This window comes from Eptesicus fuscus, chromosome 11 (genome assembly GCF_027574615.1).
Source record: "Eptesicus fuscus isolate TK198812 chromosome 11, DD_ASM_mEF_20220401, whole genome shotgun sequence".
Classification (NCBI taxonomy): Eukaryota; Metazoa; Chordata; class Mammalia; order Chiroptera; family Vespertilionidae; genus Eptesicus; species Eptesicus fuscus.
The window spans coordinates 29,926,940-29,948,012 of NC_072483.1; the positions used below are offsets into that span (position 1 = coordinate 29,926,940).

The 21,073-nt window shown below is 47.3% G+C and overlaps 2 protein-coding genes across 2 annotated transcripts in view; both read left to right on the top strand.

Annotated features, from left to right (window-relative positions):
• EPC2 (enhancer of polycomb homolog 2) overlaps window positions 1–21,073 on the top strand; it is a 526,369-nt gene that overhangs the window by 168,928 nt on the left and 336,368 nt on the right. The gene's annotated exons all lie outside the window — the stretch shown is intronic.
• KIF5C (kinesin family member 5C) overlaps window positions 20,055–21,073 on the top strand; it is a 137,393-nt gene continuing 136,374 nt past the window's right edge. The window contains exon 1 of the mRNA XM_054723487.1: window positions 20,055–20,180. Within this exon, the coding sequence (XP_054579462.1) occupies window positions 20,055–20,180 (126 nt within the window). The remainder of the gene's footprint in view (window positions 20,181–21,073) is intronic.

The window sequence follows — 21,073 nt, forward strand, 5'->3', positions numbered from 1 at the left end:
CAATGATGGAGAAGCTCTGTAAGTCCAGGGAACTGAGTCCAGAATTTGAGATCAGAAAGGAGGCAAAGACAAACAAACAAACAAAAAACCAGAGTTCCAGCCAGCAGCTGGAATAAGCATCAGAGCATTCTAGAGAGAGCCAGCAAGAGCAGCAATAAGGAATGGGGCTAGACACAGGGGCAGAGCGCAGAGGCCCCTCTTTGTGGTTCCCTCCTCTGCAGGGGCATGGATGGGCTGGCCGGCATATGCCTGCAGCCAGAGATAGAGCTTGGGGACATTCATGACTCAGGCAGAGAAGAGGGTGGCTGGGCCTGTGGCTTCTTGGCTTCTTCATCTCCTTGGCCATCTTGGTCTGTCCTACACTCCACTGAGACCTCTCCTGGGGAGTTCACTGTCTGCTGGCCCTGCTGATGTTGTCTGGAGGTGGGCAGAGTGTGCAAGGAGGCAGCTGGTCGGTGCCAGCAGCAGGTGGAAGCAGAGACTGGGGTCAGGAGATGCAGAGAGCTGGACACTGGTGTCCAGAAAGAATTTTTGCTGATCCTCTAGGGCTCAGCTGCCCAATGTCCATTAGAGCTCAGAGCCAAAGTGCCTTGGCAGTTTCAGCAGTATTAATGGTATCGGAGAGAAATTGGGGTCAATGCAAGAGAGTACAGTACTGGCACACTCACTAGCACTCCTGTTAAAGAATTTGGAAAAGTCCAAGCATTGCTGAAGCAGTTTAATATTTTGTAATAAATATTGAAAGGAGGTAATTGGGAGAGCGGAACCTAGAGGAGGAAATGCCCCCAGGCGAATATTTCCTTTGTTTTCAGTTAACCACTTCTTGTTGGAGCCTCATTCCTTGCGTGAATCTCCCACCCACTAGCGTCAGTGACATCAGCAAACACGGATTGAGCACCTACTGTGTGCGCAGCATATAGGCAGGCACTTAAGATGCAAAGAAAGAAGTGAGAACATCCCTGCCCTCCAGGGGCTCACAGTTGCGATAGGAAGGAGTCAATGGAACTCTTACAAGGGGCCTAGACCGGGTCTAGGTGAGGGACTGGGATGTTGTTGCTGGGCTCTGTTGCCTTGTGTAACAGATGGAACAGTGTTTTGCCTTCAGTTTCAGTATTGTTCTTGGCTGACCGCTTCCATCACATGACTGCTTTTTCTGGCCACAGCAGCATGCTGGGCAGGGTCCTTAGTGGCCCACACTGTTGTCAGAAGCATCGAGTCAGGAACATTGGGCAACTTACTCATCCTCTCTGACCCTCAGTTTGCTCATCTGTAAAGCAAGACAGTTGGACTTTTGAGTGGACTCTTACCAAGGGCCTTTTAAAGGCTAGTAGCGTGGTGCTTCTCATACTCTAACATGCAGTTGACTCACCTGGGGTTCATGTTAAAATGCAGGTTCTGCCCTGGCAGTGTTGCTCAGTGGTTGGAGCATCTGCCCATGCATCAGAGGGTCGCAGGTTCAATCCCCAGCCCCAATTGGGGCGCTTTCGGGAGGCAACCAATGTATCTCTCTCTCTCTCTCTCTCACACACACACACACACACACACACACTCTCACTCTCTCTCTCTCTCTCTCTCTCTCTCTCTCTCTCTCACTCCTTCCCTTCTACTCTCTTTAAAACTCAATGGGAAAAAATATCCTCAGGCGAGGATTAACAGAGAAAAGAAAAAGAGCAGTTTCTGACTCAGTAGGTCAGGTTGGGCCTGAGAGTCGGTGCTAGGGTTAAGGTCCCACGCGGTGCTGATGCTGCTGGTCCATGGACTGCACTTTGAGTAGCAAGAAAGATCACATCACACGATATAATGGGAAGATCCAAGGCTTTCCATTAATAGCCCTGAGTTTGAAGTCCAGTGCTGCTCTGTGCGGTCTTGGACACATTCTGAAACGTCTCTGAACCTCAGTTTTCTCATCTGTTAAACGGGGACAATACTACTCTCCTTGTTGGAGCTTCATTCCTTGTGCAAATCTCTCCCGCCCACCCTCCTGTGGTGGGGCCAATTAGATCATGTTTGCAAAATGGGTCACATAATGTTCGTATGTAGAAAGCATCCAACAATCGACAGGCGCCCCCTGCCCCTCCCTCCCAGGAACCTCTCCACACCTTCACCACGACCGCCATCACCGAACACACACACAGAATCTATTCATCGCTCAGGCCTCCCAGGGGAAGTCACTGGGTCTGGGTGCGTGGTGTTGACTTTGCATGCGTTTGGCTGCTACAAAGGAGCAGGATCTGCCCCGAGCTCTTTTGAATTAAACATCCCCTAAGGTGGCTAGGGCTGGCCTTAGGGCGAGTAAAATGCGCAGGTTGCCCCGGCGCTCCTGCAGGCGACCCTCCCAGGCCGTGACCCCTGCACTCCCAGGGGGCCTCTCACACGCCCTCACTTGCTCCCTGACCCAATGTTTCCCAGGGGAGCTCCTGAGCGGCTTGAAGACTCAGTGATGTGGGAGAGGCTGGTTTGTCAATTTGGTGTACAGGTCGTCCATCTGACCAGTTTCTCAGCGCTGCTTCACAGAAACAGAGGCAAAGCACTGTGGCCTCAGCGGCCCCGCCTTGCTTATTCTTGTCTATCCCAAAGTCCCCATAGCCATCGAGAAGCTTCACTGATCGACCTGTTCCCTTTGAGATCCAGAACTTGAACTCGATTGGTCCTGGCAGTCCTAGAAAGCTGCTCCTCACGTGTGTTTCTGGCCAACAAGTTCCTCTCTTTTTGCAACCGGGTGTATCAGCAAAACCTTGTCAGCTCAGCTTTCAGAACGCAGCAGGAATCAGATCCTCTCTCACACCTCCCTGTCCACGGACCTGCCTCTCTCCTTCCGACCTCTGCACGAACCATCCAACTGGTTTCCCTGTGTATGAGTTTGCTAGGGCTGCTGTAGGAAAGCACCACTAACGGGTGGCTTCACAGCTCTGGAGGCGAGAAGTCTGGAATTCAGGGGTCAGCCATGAACCTTCGTTGCCAATGTCACTGTCTGATAACCCAGGTGTGGACTGTGGCCTGGCAGCGAAATGCCAGTCTCTGCCTCCACTGTCACATGGCGTCTTCCTCTGAGTGTCCCCGTGGCTTCACAGAGCCTTCTCCCTGTGTGTCTGTGGACACATTTCTTTTCTTTCCTAAGGATACCCTAGTGACCTCATCATAACTTAATTATATTTGCAAAGACCCTATTTTCAAATAACGTCACAGACCCTAGCACTGGGGGTAGGACTTCTACATATCTTTTTTTTTGGGGGGGGGGGCAGCACAATTCAAGCCATAACACCTGCTTCCAGATTTACCTAATCCCCCTCATTTTCCACACATCTTTTTATAATTCGAATCAGATCACAACACTCCCTTGTTTAAGCCTTCCATGGCTTCCCATTCCATTTAAAATAGACTCAACACTGAATACTTGCTACCATGGCTCATGACCCTAAGGCCTGCCCCTGCCCCTGCCCCTGCTGACCCCTTCAACTCCATCGCCTATGGCTCTCGGCCTGCTATTGCTCTGCGCCTAGCTCACTGCACCCCAGCTACTGGTCTTGCAGTTCCTCAAGCTTTTGTGGTTGTTCCAGCCTCAAACAACCTCTGAGCCAGAGATGTTTTCCCTTCCCATAGTCATAGGGCCCACACCTTTGCATCATCCAAGTCTCTAAACCTCAAGTGCCATTTCCTCGGAGTCATCTGCTTTATTTATACCATCACTTATTTTCTTAACCGGCTTTTCCTCCACAGCACGCATCACTAGTAGATGTCCTATATCACAGCTTTGTGCACTGCAGTCTGCTCCCCTACTAGACTGGGGGTTTCAGGAGGGCAAGGTCTCAAGCACGTCTGTATCCATAGAGCATGGATCACGGCAGATGCTCAGTCAGTATTTGGTGAATGAATTCATGAACACGCGCCTCAGTTGGTGATCTTTCTGTTTCTTCACCAGGGCCATCTTTTCCTTTTCTTCATAATGCTCCACCTTCCCCACTTTCCCCAGTGCCCTTTCAGTGTTGCCATTTGCCATGCAGTGAATTATTTTAAATGCATGGTGTGTGTGAGTATCCTTGACATTTTCTTGTATTTCCAACATGACTTTTTTTTAAGCAGTCTCCAGGAAGCTTCTTATACTTCTTTGACCTTTAAAATGCTGCCAGAGAAGGATTTTTAAATTCTGCTATCTCGAGTACGCAGCGGTTCATCTTCTATTGCCCCAGGACCAGCATCTGGTCCCTCCTCTAGACTTCCATTCTCATTCTCCCCTCCAGTTCAGGTCTTCAGTCTCTTACTGGACCATTGCAATAGCCTCCTCACTTTCAGATTCTTCCCTCTCATCAATTTTTTAAAGAAATAATTTTATTGAAATATAATTCACATACTATATATTTCATCTGTTAAACAGGTACAGTTTAATGGCTTTTAATACATTCACAAAGTTGTGAAACCATCACAACAATCAATTTTAGAGTATTTTTATTATCCTCCCAAAAATCCCACATCCCTTAGCCTTCACCCCAGCCCCAAACCTCCCATTCCCTCCCCAGCCCTAGCCAGCCATTAATCCACTTTATGTCCCTACAGACTTGGCGTATTATGGCATTTTATATAAATGAAGTCATACAACAGGTGGTCCTTTGTGACTGGCTTTCTTTGCTTAACATAATGTGCATTTATCACTAAATTCATCTCTTATAATTAAAAATATAAAAGAAAATAATTCAGTTCTTATAATTGATGAATAGTATTCTATTGTGTGGATACATGACAGATTTTTAAAATTTTCTTCTTGAGTCAGTTTCATTTAAGTTATCTAATTTATTGGCATTCAGTTATTCATAGTATTCTCTTATATTCCTTTAACTTCTGTAAGGTCAGTAGTAATGTCCCCTATTTCATTTCTGTTTGACCAAAAGATAGCTGCTACTGTGCTAAGAGATGCAGTTGACTGAAATTAATTGTAATTTACCAACTAAGTTTTCCCCTGGAAGTTGCAGACCTTCAATAGATTACAGAGTCGCAAAATAGCTATATGTCCCTGAGCCTCAGTTCACTTTTCTTCAATCATTTTTTTTTTCTGTTCCTCAAACTCAATAATTTCTAATCTTCAGGTTTTCTTAGTTTTTCTTCTGCATGATCTAATCTGCCTTGGAATTCCTCTAGTGAATTTTTTCACTTTAGTTATTACATTTTTCAGCTTCAGAATTTATATATATATTTTAAATTGATTTCAGAGAGGAAGGGAGAGGGAGAGAGAGAGATAGAAATATCAATGATGAGAGAGAATCATTGATCAGCTGCCTCCTGCACGCATTCTTGGTAAAGCCCACAACTCGGGCATGTGCCCTTCACCAGAATTAAACCTGGGACCCTTTAGTCTGCAGGCCAACGTTCTACCTACTGAGCAAGATCAGCTAGGGCCAGAATTTCTTTTTGGATTTTTTTTTTTAAAGTTTTGTATCTCTTAATTGGTATTTTTATTTTGCTGATACATTGTTTTCTTGACTTACTCCACATTTTACTTTGGTTCTTTGAAAATCTTTAAGGCAGTTGTTTTAAAGTCTTTTTCTAGTGGATCTGCCACCAGGTTCTATTTAGGGATAGTTTCTATTTTCCCTTTGAATGGACCATACTTTCTGGGTTTTTTTGGTATGTATTGTGATTTCTTTTTTGTTGTTGAAAACTGGACATTTGAATCAAACTATATGGTAAGTCTGGAAGTCAGATTCTCTCCCTTCTCCAGGATTTGCTAAGCTTTGTTTTTGTTTTTGTAATTCTTGTAAGCTATCTCTGTGCTAAGGATCAGGCTGAGGTGTAAACTTAAGGTCTTTTCAGGCATTTTCTGAGCCTATGCTTTTCTCTGGGCGTGTGCTGTGAGTTCCTAATGTTCCCTGTATATGACTTTGCTTTTAAATGTTCTAGTCTTTGCCCTAGCTGGTTTGGCTCAGTGGATAGAGCATCAGCCTGCAGACCAAAGGGTCCCAGGTTCTCTTCCAGTCAAGGGCACATACCTCGGTTGCATGCTCCTCCCTGGCCCAGGCCCTGGTCGGGGCTCCTGCAGGAGACAACCAATTGATGTGCTTCTCTCACATCAATATTTCTCTCTGTGTTTCCCTCTCTCTTCCACTCTCTCTAAAATCAATGGAAACATATCCTCGGGTAAAGATTAAACAATAAATAAGTAAATGTTCTAGTCTTCAATGGTGTTCTAGTCTTCAATATCTGGCTCCAAAAATGAGAAAAATGAAGGGGGAGGAGAGGCATTGGTCCTTTAAAATCACCTGGAAGTCATGCCAGCCAGAGGTGGGCTGCTTACAACAATGGGCAGAGATGCAACAATGGTCAGGGCCTCTTTGCACCTCTGTGATCAGAAGCAGCACTCAGTGTTCAGAGCACAGATCCCTAATCTTTGTCCACCCTGGCCTCTGAAAGCTGTGTGCAAGCTGCTCCAGAAACATGCTCATGACAGCCTGCCCTTGGGGTGAGGGGTGGGAGATGGATGGCTGCTACTATGCTAAGAGATGGAGTTGACTGACATTAGCTGTAATTTACCATCCAAGCCTTCCCCCTGGAAGTTGCAGACCTTCAGTAGACTCCATAGTTCCAAAATAGCTGTATCACACAGCTTCTGCCTGGGCAATTGTTGTCCTGGGTGGGAGACACATTTCTGGTGCTGTCTAGTCTCCGATCTTCCCAGAAGCCTTCCAAGACTAGTTTTTTGTTTGTTTGTTTTAGCCAGTATTTGAGGTTTGTTCTGACCCCAGAAGGGCTTTTTTAACAATCCCTTTCCTTAGTCTTCTCTGCTGAATTAGCTAGCCTATGGTTTAGCTTATTGGCTCTTGATGAAAATAAACTTTTTTTTTCTAGAACATCTTAGGCTTAAATGATTGCACACTCTGTTACAAATAAAGTGCGTTCCTTTAAAAAAAAAAGAGAGAGCTGAAACCGGTTTGGCTCAGTGGATAGAGCGTCGGCCTGCGGACTCAAGGGTCCCAGGTTCGATTCTGGTCAAGGGCATGTACCTTGGTTGCGGGCACGTCCCCAGTAGGGGGTGTGCAGGAGGCAGCTGATCGATGTTTCTCCATCATCGATGTTTCTAACTCTCTATCCCTCTCTCTTCCTCTCTGTAAAAAAAAATCAATAAAATATATTTTAAAAAAGCACAAAAAAATAAAAAAGAAAAAGAGAGAGAGAGAGGAGAGAGAGAGAGAGAGAGAGAGAGAGAGAGAGAGAGAGAGAGAACACACCTTTGGAGCTGTCTTTTCTTACACACGCCTCTCCCCTTGGGCAAAACCTCTGAGCCACTGCTCTGAGCGTGGGTTGGTGTGGTAGCCTCTGGTCTTCTTGGCTTGCTTCTACCTTATAAGTGAGCATGCTTGGGTGAGGGTGATTGAAGCCTCAGTGTTCTTGGTTTGTCATGCCTGGACTATAACCTCTATCCTATGAGTTAGGCTGGATGGAAGAAGAGAGCTCACCAGAAATGTAGCCTCTTTAACTTGGAGGTGGAGGGGAGGAGAAATGCTGGTGGCCTGCCTCTCTTAGTGAGACGTAGTAACCATCCATGGGGAGGTGAGGGCAGAGGAAGCCCTGTCTTCCTGTCCACACCTGCCTGGTGTAGCTTCCATGAAGCTGAGATGGGGTAAAGAGAGAGAGGCAGTGGGTCGTGGCTCAAATGCCACAGGTGCTTGCTGTTCTTATCAAGTTTAATAGGTTTCCTTCAATAAATGTTTCTTCATCTGTTGTATGCCCTTAGGACAATTTCCAGAGACTTCAAAGGTTTGTTTTTAAAATAGTTTCACCTGCTTTCATTGTTTTATTGGGGAATGGACTGCAGAGCTCCTCATGCTACCATCTTGGAAGTGGGACTCCAGTCCAATCCATTTTACACCACACCGATCAGGTGGTTTTCTTTGGGGCATTTTAATTAACATCTTAATTGTTTAGAAACTTTCAAAATGCCCATGCGAGGGACCACTAGTTGAGATTTAATATCCACTATCCCCTTCCTCCTCAGACACAGAACCCCAATGCTAAATGACTGCAGTCACAAGGTGCAGTTGTGTGGATGAGTTCTGGTCAATGAGCTGTAAGTGGAAGTGTTACATGAAGGGATCTGTTTGGTCAGGACTGGGACCCTTTGCCTTTCTTGTTTCCTAGAATATGGATTTGATGGCTGGCATGCTGGCAGTCATCTTGGACAGTGAGGCAATCTCAAGAAGCCACACAGTGAGAATGGCAGAGTAGAAACAGAAAATCTTTTTGCTTTGATTACTGGGTCTTTTGTCACCTCCTGGAGCTGCCATATCAGTTCTGGATTACCTTCTTACAAAGACTATAAATCCTTTTGTGTCTAAGCCAGTATTTTTTTTCTCAAGTGTCACCTCCCCTAGGAAGTCTTGCTTGACCTTTTGACAGCTAGAAATGGCTTCTCTTTCCTTTGAATTCTTACAACACCTGCTTCTAACTCCCTGTGGCACTGAAACACGACGTAACAACTCTCATCGTGCTAATGCTATTTGGGTTCAGAGTGAAAAGAACCAGATGGCTAGCCTAATAAAATCTAGCCCAGATTCTCCAAGGCTGGCAGTGCGGGAGGGATCACCAAGTGCGGGCTGCTGGCTGGACCTCAAAGCTTTCATTCCTGCTCTGAGATTCACTCCTCTCCTGGGGATCTCTCACTAATTGCTCCTATCGCCCACAGGCTGACCTCGGGAGCCTCTGCTTTACTTTTGAGGGTCTCAGCCCAAGTATGAGAACATACAACATACAACGCTTCCCTTAATTCCATTTAGCACAGCTAAGAACACAGACTAGAAGTTTTTTTTTAAAAAAAAAAAGTTTCCTGAAAGCTGAGAGTAACTAAGGGGAAATAAAGAAAAAGAGTAACATAACACTGGGTAATCTATCTTACTCTTCTTCAGCCTGGGGTACCAGCTGCTCGCTTTGCTGCCTCCAGGTAGCAGATTCTTTCAGTCCCTTATCATCTTTAGGTCCAACAGCAAAACCATCCCACTGTATCCATTACATTATCTTAAAACCATTGGAACATGAAGGTATGTTGGACACTTGTATCTGACATGCTCAAGCTGAGACCGGAATCCTAATATTTTTGAAACCTCAGTCATTAAGAAGATAAAAACAAACAGCTCTTGTTATTTGTAAGCTGCTTTTTAGAGACAATTCTTTTGGTCCTAGAATTACCTTCGAGTAGAAATTTTAGTAATGCAAATATAAAGCAAAGATCTTCTTCTCAATGAGGCCAGTTCCAAGGAGCTAAACATTTTTAGAATTTAAGATAGTAAAAATGTTGTCCTTGCTGGAGGTTGAGTTATATTTTTGCAGACTTCGATTGCTTTTGGAGAAAATGCTGTGAGCTAAGGAGGGGTCATTAATAATGCAAAAGCTAACACAGTGCTGGAGTCTTGGACTTGCACCAAACCCCTATATTAATCAGAGAATGGAGGTTAGGAAATAATGGAATTGTTTTCATGGAAGAATATTTTAAATTTATTTTATTGATGAGAGAGAAAGAGAGAGAGAGAGAGAGGAGAAAGAGAGAGAGAGAGAGAGAGAGAGAAAGAAACATCAATTTGTTGTTCACTTATTAATGCTTTCATTGGTTGATACTTGTGTGTGCCCTGACTGAGGATCGAACCTACAACCTTGCTATTTTGAGACAATGCTCTAACCAACTGAACTATCCAGCCAGGACTTCATGGAAAAATTTGTGAGATTCAGGGCTTAAGGCAAATTTTCAGGGCAAGTGACAAAGTGTGACTAAGAGTTACTAATAATAAATTAAAAACAATAATAGCAAGCCCTTCTGTAGTGCTTATTCCATGCCAGATACTGCTCTACGCTTTCTGTGTATTATCTCCTTAATCCACATATACATCTGAGGTAGTACAATCATCATCTCCATTTTGCCATTGAGAAAATTCAGGCCAGAAAGGTTAGGTAGCTTGTTCCAAATCCTTCACGAATGAAAAAGTGGCCCTCGCTGGTTTGGCTCAGTGGATAGAAAGTTGGCCTGTGGACCAAAGGGTCCCGGGTTCGATTCTGGTCAAGGGCACGTACCTTGGTTGCAGACTCCTCCCCGGCCCAGGCCCTGACTGGGGCTCATGCAGGAGGCAACCAATGGATGTGTTTCTATCACATCAAAGTTTCTCTTTGTCTTTCCCTCTCTTCCAGTCTCCCTGAAAATCAATGGAAAAATATCCTCAGGGGAGGATTAACAAAACAAACAAAAAAAGAATGAAAAAGTGAAATTGGGATGTAAACCCGTGCAGTCCAGTGCGGCACCGGGCCCTTACTCTCCTCACTGTGCACCGAGAGAAAGGGTCCATTTCTCTCCACCTCTCCATGAGCCCCTGCTCATGGCCTTTCATCTCCCTACGAAGCTGAATGTCCCTGATGGACAGAGAAACGGGTGATTTCATCTATTTATTTTTCATCTGGTCACTTTACTGAACTGTCATATTAAGTGTATTCGCTTTTTAGCTAACTGTTATGATTTAGGAGGATAGTAATCACCTTTCCTACACTTATGTACAGTTTTGTTTCCACTTTTTTCCTATAGCTAGGCCTCCCATTTCTGTTTCTTGCCTTCCCACATTGGCTATAGTTTATGGAATAATAAAAATGGAATTAGGTTTTAGAATGGCTATTGGAAGGATGAATATGAGATAAGAGTACATGGGGCAGAGTGAGCAGCAAAGATGCTACTGCAGTAATCCAGGGGTGATGTCATAATGGCTTGGTCTAGAATGACATTAAGGACATACAAAAATATATATACGGGAACTATATTTTAGACAAAGAATTCACTGGACTTAGTGATGTGGCTGAGCAATAAAATAAATACTTCCTACCTGAAATCTAATGTTCTGCCTGCTGGTGACAGACGTTAGTATCTATTGGAGACACGTCTGGCCATCTAAAAGGAGGTAAGAGGGAGGAAATGAATCGCAAGTCTGAGTTCGGAAGAGCTTTTGTTTTTTAAATCTATTCCTAAAGCTGGCCTGACATTTGGAGATAGGGAGTAGGCTCTGCTGAGAGTCCTCCAGGCAGAACCAGAATCTTTCACACAACAATGTGCTTTGTCCCAAGCGTGGAAAATCCCCACACCATTTCTATTTGTTTTCGGAAGAAAGTGAGCGGGTCCCAGTCTCTATCTCCTTGATCCCAGTCCTCCTCACCTTCCTGACTGCCTTCTGCTCACAGATGGAGACTGCAGAGAGTCACAACAACACAACCTGCTTTCAGATGAAGGAGAGTGGAGTTTATTCATGTTTTTTTAACAATCCACATTTTTAAAAATAGAGAAACCTTTCTCTCTTCCTCCCTTCTTTCTTGTGGTCGTAAAAAGCCTCCATGTGCCCACTCCTGCCTTGGCTTGGGCTGCCATAACAAAAAACCACCGACTGGGAGGCTTCACAGAAATGTATTTCTCAGAGCTCTGCAAGCTGGAAAGTCCACAATCAAGGTGCCAACAGGGGCAGGTTCTGATGACAGCTCTCTACGTGGCTGCAGATGCAGCTGTCAGAGGGGCGGGAACAGGGGGTGCTGGGTGAAAAAGGTGAAGGGGTTAAGCAAAAAACAACAACCCCAAAAACAAACCCATAGACAGACAACACTATGGTGATTACCAGAGGGAAAAGGGGTGGGGGAAGGTAGGAGAGGGTAAAGGGGGGATAAATGGTGATGGAAGGAGACTTGACCTGGAGTGGTGAACACACAATACAATATATAAATGATGTATTACAGAATTGTAGCCCTGAAACCTATATAATTTCATTAACCAATGTCACCCCAATAAATCCAATGAAAAAAGAAAAGTACATGCACATTTTCACTTAATCTCTTGCACATTTGGGCTTGCTCACTCTCACACCTCTGCCTTGCCATGAGAATATGCCTGGGATTGTGCTGAGTCAGCCCTGAGAAGGGCAGGGGGCCTCCATGCCTTGTCATCTCCTCCACCTCAGTTCCCACCCACCCGGGCCTGGTGTCTGGAACCCACATGCTGCCCTGTGAATGCCAGTGCTCATTCACAGGTACCCCTTCCCCACCCCCAGAACAGAGTTTGGCTTTTCTTTTTCCTCTCCTCTCCCTCCTTAGACTCAGTTGTTCTCGTCCTATTTGTCTAGAGCCTGAATATTTTTCTGCATTACCACTAAGGGTCTAATCCCTTAAAATGAATCTCAGCCCATGGGTCAGCTCTCCTAGAAAAGAAAGGGCTCCCTTCGCCAGATCAGCTAATGCCATGTCACAGGGTGTGATGGTCTTTGCTTCTCCCCACTGAGCTGGGTTATCTGGACATCTTGAACTGAGGAGATACATTTTAACAGACATCCAGATTTTCCATTCCATGGGCTAGATTATTTTTGCAAGTTTTAAAGGGATTTTTCAACATTTTAAAAAACATTTCATCTGTTCATTGGTTTTTAATCTTCACTAGAGCCAGATTTTTTTTTTTTTTTTTTGTACTTATAGGAATGGAGCTGGGCCCAGGCAATCAGAAATGATTAAACCCACACGGGACCTGCAGACCCCAGTGTTGGAGTTAAATGGCTATCCCAGTGACTGCTGAAGACGGGGAGCTGATGTGAAAATTGAAGCAATTACCTAGATCACTCAGGCAGAAGAATTTCTGAGGCTTTTTTCCTTGAACAATCCAGATAATTGCACCAATTTACACTTTTTACTGGCAGTAGAGACTGCGGCAGAAACTGCTCTCTAGGAGAGGGCTGAAGGGAGAGAAGCAGAGTGCTCAGAAAATGATTCTGATCACTCAGGGGAGAAAATGGGATAATGGGGGGAAATGAACGTGCTTTGGCCCTGATTCCTGCCAGTCGCAAGCAAGTCAAAGTGAGACTGTTCATTGTTGCCTGAATGATCCAGATAATTGTCCATTCTCTCTCTCTTCTCAACAATGAAGCTGCAGGGCCATGCAGGTGTTGCTCGCTGAAGTGTCAGAAGAAACCTTGGCCTGGGAAGTTGGAGTCTGTTTGAGGCCCTTACCCTGTGCCAGTGGGTAAATTCCTCAGTTCATTACTGCCCTCAGATGACTGTCAATTCCTGCTTGGAGAAGGCGCTGTCCTGGAAGAGCCCATCACACCGTGAGCAACATGCTGGGCAGCAAATGACTCCTTTCCCATGGACCCAGGGAACTCATTTCTGGGACCGATAATCCACAGTTGAACATATGAGTGAATGATGCATGAAAGCATGAAACACATTTGTTGAGTTGCTATTTTGTGCTTGGCATTATGCCAGGCCTTGGAATAATTAACCCTTTGATATCTTTCTTTCTGTCATGCTTTTTTGGGAGGGGTGATTCCCTCAGTCTCTTTACAGCCTCTCCCAGATTTTATTTCCATAGTATTTTCTCACACATTTCTCTTCCAATTCTCACTTATCCAGAATACGTAATATTTTTAGCACCATGTCAACAGATGGGATAAAAAGAAAATAATTCAGAGAAGTTAAATAAATTTTCCAAAGTCACAGAACTTGTTAGCAGCAGAGCTGGGATGAAATGCATGTAGGATTCTGAGCCCAAGGCTCCATCGATAATGCAGTGTCATTATTTTCAGGATCATGTATTCACTGATTTGTCCTTGCCATTATCATGCTCATGATGGACATGGATTGATCATTCAGAAAATACTTATCAAGCATGTAAATAATATAGGATTCCCACAACATAGAGAAAAGAGCAAGACATACACACAAGAGATTTAGCATGAAGAAAAATACTGGGACATGGGAAGAACTGGGGAACAGTGCTGGACAAAAATAGGAATGTCATTACAAGGCAGCAAGTGCTCATGTGTCAAATCTGAGGGACCGTTAGCCTAAGAAGGCACAGAGCCCCATGTGCAAGGAGGTGTTTGTTTGTTTTTTTAATTCAATTTCTTTTTCTTTCAATATTATATATTTTTAAAAATTGAGATATAATCGACATATAACATTGTATTAGTTTCAGGTGTATAACATAATGATTTGCTATTTGTATATATGGTGAAATGATGGATGTTCAGTTAACATCCATCAACACACATGGTTACAAAATGTTTTTCTAACGATGAGAACTTCCAAGATCTACTCTCTTTGCAATTTTCAAATATATAATGTACCATTATTAACTATAGTCACCAAGCTGCTCATTACATCCCCATGGCTTATTTTTCTCATCACTGGAAGTTTTTACCTTTAACCATCTAAACCCATTTTGCCCTAACTCATCCCTGCCTCTTCCAAACACCAATCTGTTCTCTGTATCTATAAGTTCAGTTTGTATTTTTTTAGATTCCACATAGGTGAGATCATATGGTATATGTTTCCGCTTGACTTATTTCACTTAGCATACTGCCCTTAAGATCCATCCATGTTGTTGCAAATGATAGGATTTCATTCTTTTTTATGGCTTAATAATATTTATATGTGTATATATATTCACATTATTATATAAGCATATATCATATATACTTAACAATATTCATATATGTGCATATCATTATATGAATATACATTATGTATAAAATATCACATGTTATGTATTCTCTCATCTGTCAATGAATATGTAGGTTGTTTCCATGTCTTGGCTATTGTAAACAATGATGCAGTGAACATGGGAATGCAGATAATTCCATTTTTTATTGTAGTGAAATACATATATCAATTTTTACTGTTTTAACCACCTTAATGTATACAGTTCAGTGGCATTAAGTACATTCACAATGTTGTGCAACCATCACACTATCTAGTTTGAGAACTTTCTCATCACCAGAAATGGAAACCCTGTATTGGGAGGTTTTGTAGAAAGTCTTATAGACTTTTGACGGATAGCTAGGATAAAGAGGCAGATGTGCCCTAGCCAGTTTGGCTCAGTGGATACAGTGTTGGCCTGTGGACTGAAGGGTCCTGGGTTTGATTCCGGTCAAGGGCATATGCCTGGGTTATGGGCTCAGTCCCCAGTAGGGGGCATGCAGGAGGCAGCCAATCAATGATTCTCTCTCATCATTGGTGTTTCTATCTCTCTCTTCCCTCTCCCTTCCTCTCTGAAATCAATATATATAATTGATTATATATGTGTGTGTGTGTGTGTGTGTGTGTGTGTGTGTGTGTGTGTGTGTGTGTGTATCCTATCTAATAAAAGAGTAATATGCAAATTGATCGTACCTCCACTATGCCCACCAGCCAATCAGGAGCAAGTATGCAAATTAACCCAACCAAGATGGCTGCGGCCACGGAACGAGCAGGAGGCTTGGGTTTCCCCCGCAATGGAGGAAGCCAAGCTTTCCGCACACCCTGGCCGGCCCAGGCCTCCACTCAAGGCTACAAAGTTTCAATTATAGAAGACTAGAGGCCCAGTGCACAAAATTCGTGCACGGAGGGGGGTTGTCCCTCAGCCCAGCCTGTACCCTCTCGAATATGGGACCCCTCAAGGGATGTCTGACTGCCCGTTTAGGCCCGATCCCGGTGGGATCCAGGACTGCTGGCTCCCAACTGCTTGTCTGCCTGCCTTCCTGATTGCCCCTAACCGCTTCTGCCTGCCAGCCTGATCACCCCCTAACCACTCTGCTGCCAGCCTGTTTGCCCCCAACTTCCCTCCTCTGCCGGCCTGGTCACCCCTAACTGCCCTCTCCTGCAGGGTTGATCACCTCCAACTTCCCTCCCTTACAGGCCTGGTCCTTCTCAACTGCCCTCCCTTGCAGGCCAGGTGCCTCCCAACTGCCCTCTCCTGCTGGCCATCTTGTGGTGGCCATCTTGTGTCCACATGGGGGCAGGATCTTTGACCACATGGGGGCAGCTATATTGTGTGTTGCAGTGATGATCAATCTGCATAGTACTCTTTTATTAGATAGGATAGAGGCCTGGTACAGGGGTGGGGGCCAGCTGGTTTGCCCTGAAGGGTGTCCCTGATCAGGTGTGGGTTCCCTTGGGGCATGGGGTGGCCTGAGCGAGGGGCCTGTGGTGGTTTGCAGGCGGGCCACGCCCCCTGGCAATGCAAGCAGAGGCCCTGGTATCTGGAATTTATTTTCCTTCTACAATTGAAACTGTAGCCTGGAGCAGAGCCAAGCCTGGGGCTCCCTCCGAGGCCGGTAGCCATTTGTGTTGGGGTTATAATTGAAACTTTGTTGCCTTAAGCGGGTGGGCCTAGCCAGGGTGTGCAGAAAGCTTTGCTTCCCCTGTTGCCGCCGGCAACCCTGGCCTGCTCTCTCAAGCTCCATTCTGCTGCCATTTGTTTGAATTTGTTTACCTTCTATAATTGAAACTTTGTAGCTTGAGTGGAGGCTTAGGCCTGGCAAGGGCAGGAGGAAAGCTTGGCTTCCTCTGTTACCTAGGAAACCTTGCTCTCTGTGGCTGTAGCCATCTTGGTTTCGGTTAATTTGCATGCTCGCTCTGATTGGATGGTGGGCGTGGCTTGTGGGCATGGTAGCAGTATGGTCAATTTGCATATTTGTCTATTATTAGATAGGATAAATAAATCCCAACAAAAAATGGCGGCAGCCACGGAGCTGGAGAGAGCAGGAGGCTTGAGTTGCCCCCGGCGATGGAGGAAGCCAAGCTTCTGCAGCCCTGGCCTGCCTTGGCCTCTGCTCAAGGCTACAAAGTTTCAATTATAGAAGATAAATAAATCCCAACAAAAATGGCTGTGGCCACAAGAGCAGGAGGCTTGGCTCTGCTCAAGGCTACAAAGTTTCAATTATAGAAGATAAATAAATCCCAGATACTAGGGCCTCTGCTTGGATCACCAGGGGGCGTGGCCGGCCTGAAAACCACCACAGGCCCCTCACCCAGGCCGCCCCACGCCCCAAGGGAACCCTCACCCTGATCTGGGATACCCTTCAGGGCAAACCAGCCGGCCCCCACCCATGCACCAGGCCTCTATCCTATCTAATCCTATCTAATAAATGAATAATATGCAAATTGACCATCACTCCAACACACAAGATGGCTGCCCCATGTGGTCAAAGATGACTGTCCCCATGTGGACACAAGATGGCTGCCACAAGATGGCCAGCAGGGGAGGGCAGTTGGGAGGGACCAGGTCTGCAAGGGAGGGCAGTTGTGGGCAATCAAGCCTGCAGGGGAGGGCAGTTAGGGGTGAACAGGCCGGCAGAGGAGGGAATTTGGGGGTGACTGGGCCTGCAGGTAAGGGCAGTTGGGAGGGACCCAGGCCTGCAGGGGAGAGCAGTTGAGGGGGACCAGGCCTGCAGGGGAGGGCAGTTAGGGGCAAACAGGCTGGTAGGGGAGCAGTTAGGCATCAATCAGGCTGACAGGGGAGTGGTTAGAGGGTGATCAGGCTGGCAGGCAGAAGCGGTTAGGGGCAATCAGGAAGGCAGGCAGGCGAGCAGTTGGGAGCCAGTAGTCCTGGATTGTGAGAGTGATGTCCAACTGCCCGTTTAGGCCCGCTCCTACCGGGATCGGGCCTAAATGGGCAGTCAGATATCCCTTTAGGGGTCCCAGATTGGAGAGGGTGCAGGCTGGCCTGAGGGACACACACCCCCATGCACGAATTTCATGCACCGGGCCTCTAATATATATATGTTTAAAGAGGCTGATGTGAGGAATTCACAGGGCGTGTGTGAAGAGTCGCAGCTGACAATGTGTCCAGTGCTTGGAGAACGGTGAGGAGTGGAGGTTTGTGGAGTACAGTACTGAGCAGTAAGGTTGGGTGACTCGTGTGGCTCTTCCTTGTATAACAGCAGGATTTATCCTTCCTTTTTCCTTCTAGGGTCACCTTCCTCTAAGACCACCTCCCCTCAGTTGTTTTGCTCCTAAAGTCCCTCTCAGCTCTGCTGTGGGGTCTCCACCCTCTCTGTTCTGGTTGCCACCTGCATCTCCAGGATTCTGGTCCACCTGCAACGTGCTGCTGCAGCTGTTCCAGTCAGTGGGCCTCAGTCAGTAGCTGGCGGGGCAGGTGGCCCTTTTTGTGCCCACCCTGGGCTGCAATTCCTCCAAGCACCCTTGACACAAGACTGTGGAGTGCAGAAACTTCACCGATGGAGATTACTGGAGGGAATGGCATCCTCTTCATTTGGGAACCTTACAACCATGGGATTCCCCTGTTCTTACAGAGTTCCTGCCTCTGGTTGAGTGGTCTAAGGCAGTGGTCGGCAAACTGCGGCTCGCGAGCCACATGCGGCTCTTTGACCCCTTGAGTTTTTAGCAAAGGCCAGCGTAGGAGTACCCAAATTAAGTTAATAACAATGTACCTACCTATATAGTTTAAGTTTAGAAAATTTGGCTCTCAAAAGAAATTTCAATCGTTGTACTGTTGATATTTGGCTCTGTTGACTAATGAGTTTGCCGACCACTGGTCTAGGGGGAAACACTAACCTAAGCCCAGGCCGATCACAGACTCCCTAGGATTTTAAAACTAAAACTCTGAAACAACCTCTCTTCTTATACAGTGTTAGGAATTGAAGAATGAAACCCAGAGGTTGTTGGCTGCTGGGTTTCCTGACATTTGGAATGATGATCTAGAGTTAGAATGAGTGAGGCCAACACAAAGAGAGAACAGGGACAAGAGAGAAAGAGAGAGAGAGGGAAACAGTGAGTCTTGGTAGAGTGCCCTTGCTCTGATTTGGTTGTTTCATAGTTTCGTGAACATGCAAGATAAATCTGTATTCTTCTGATAAATACGCCTTTTGCCTCTATGGCTTCAGTTGGGTTTCTAGCACTTTCCACCATAAGAGCCCTAATCCTTAGTAAGAGGCATGAATGGGTGACTCCAGGACAACAAAGGGCTTACATAAGATATTAGAAGCAAGCAGAGCAAGAGGTGAATGGGAGAAGCCACAAGTAATTTGGTATTTGTCAGAGTGTAAACATCCAGACAAGAAGTGGCAAGAGATGAGGCTACTAAGTAGGAAGAAATCTGATCATGGGACCTGGGTGTGTTTTGTAAAAGATTTTGGACTTTATTCCGTATATATTCTGTACGTATTATAGGATTCTAAGTAGGCATTAGGCAGAGGTTCGTTATACTGTACTATAATTAATAGTAATTAAGAGGTTCTTAAGCCGGGAGTCACAGACAAGCTTACATTGTTCCCAAACCCTATGAATAGTATAACAAATCTGTGGGTGTGTATGAGGCTGTCTTCATTGTTTTTGGTGGTGGTGTTTGTGTGTGTGTGTTGTGTGTGTGTGTGTGTGTGTTTTTCTGCAATGGAAAAGGTAGCTAACTTTATCAGATATTAAAGGAATCCCTGACCTCAAATCCAAAATATGTTATGAACCACTACTTATTTAGAGGCATCTATCTTCAGGAATAACTCGCTTAAAATACTCCTCCAAATTTCATTCTCACCCTGAATTTTCACTCTTGCACAACTGTTCAGCACAGAAAAAATGCTACATAACTGTTGTGTTGAGATGTAGAGATGATATAGACTTGGTTATTTATAGAGATTTTAACCGGGAGTATTGGATATGACCTCCATCCTGTGCTTGGCTTGGGCAGCCAGACCAGACCCGCAGGCTTTTGGAGGTTGCACCCGGTGCCCGCTGTCGGGGGGGGGGGGGGGGGGGGGGGGGGGGGGGGGGAAGCCCCGAGCGGGGCGGGTCTCCAAGCATCCTTGTCCTTCCACCTGCGGGTGGAACGACTACAGGTCCCAGGATGCTCCGCGCTCCGAGCGGGGCGGGTCTCAGCCTTGCGGCTCTCGCCCCGGGAGGGCCAGGGGAGGCGGGGCCGGGCGGAGGGCGGGCCTGGAGCGCGCTGGTGCTGATGCGGGATGGCTGAGCGCGCAGGGGCCCGGCAGCTCTGAGCCGGGCGAGCCTCGCAGCCTGCGCATCGCCTGTCCGCCGGCCGCGTGGTCGCGGGCAGTCGGGCCGGGGCGCAGCGCGGGGCCGGGGAAGGTAGGTCTGCAGCCGGCGGGGCCGGAGGCTGGTAGGCTGCACCCTCTCGGTCTCCGAGCGGCGGGAGCTGCCCATCTTCCGAATCCGCGATGACCTGCTGAGAAGCTCCCTGGAGGCGGCCTGGCTGCGGGCGGCGCGGTTCGTGGCCTCCTCCCTCGTCGCCGACCCCGGCCCCCTCCCCTCCCCGCGCCCCTTCCCCGCCGCCGGCCGCGATGGCGGACCCAGCTGAATGCAGCATCAAAGTGATGTGCCGGTTCCGGCCCCTCAATGAAGCGGAGATCCTCCGCGGGGACAAATTCATCCCCAAATTTAAAGGCGAGGAGACCGTGGTCATCGGGGTAAGTGGCCGGGGCCGTCCGGCCTGCCCTCCTGCTTCGCGCCGCAGACCGGCTCCCCGACGCCCCAGACCGAGCCCAGAGGGGCTCGGACGGCCCCTTCGGACAGCCCCGCGGGGCGGCTTCCTCGGGCGGACTAACGAGAGACCCCCTGCCCTTGCACCGCAGTGCCCACCCGGGCGGGCGGAGGGGCGACGAGGCGGCGGGGCGGGCCCAGGTGGTGAGGATGGGGGTGGGGGGCGAGGAAGGGCTCGGCGTCGCCATTGTTCGCGGGGTGGGGGCCCGGGTGGGCCTTTTGTTCCCCTCCCTGTCCATGCCGCGTGGGTAGGGTGTTCAGGGCGCCCTCAGGCCGGGATGGCCAGGCTCCCCTTAAAAGTATGAGCTCTGCAAACCCACAAATGATTCCGGGGATCAGTTCGATTTATCGAACATTTTTTTTTTGCCTTTTCTCACAATCTTAGCAAAAGAAGGAGGAAAAAAGGTCCTGAAAAAAAAAAATCGTGCCCTCGACTCGGAGCTCCCACGGCCGTGTAGACGCCCCCCCGCCCCCGGCGTTTCACCTTGCTTTGCGCACTGAAGGCGGGGTGCAGGGAACACCGTGGCCTTGTGTCCCCGGGAGGCCTGCAGTGCCTCCTGCTTTTTCTCCACCCTGGCTGCCTCGGACGTGGAGGCCCGGCCTGACCCCTCCCTAAATGGGGCGACCCCCCTAGATGAGGCCCACAGCCCCTCGGATGTGTTTCGTGCCGAGTGGAGGGGACTGTGTGCCCACATCTGTGGGGCGAGGGGCCCCAGAACGCAGGCCAGCAGCCCCGCTGGGCAGAGAGCAGAAGTTACTTTGTGCGGCCAGGGCCCCTTCCCTCTGGCTCTCCCCCGCTCTCCCCTTCCCCCGCTGACCC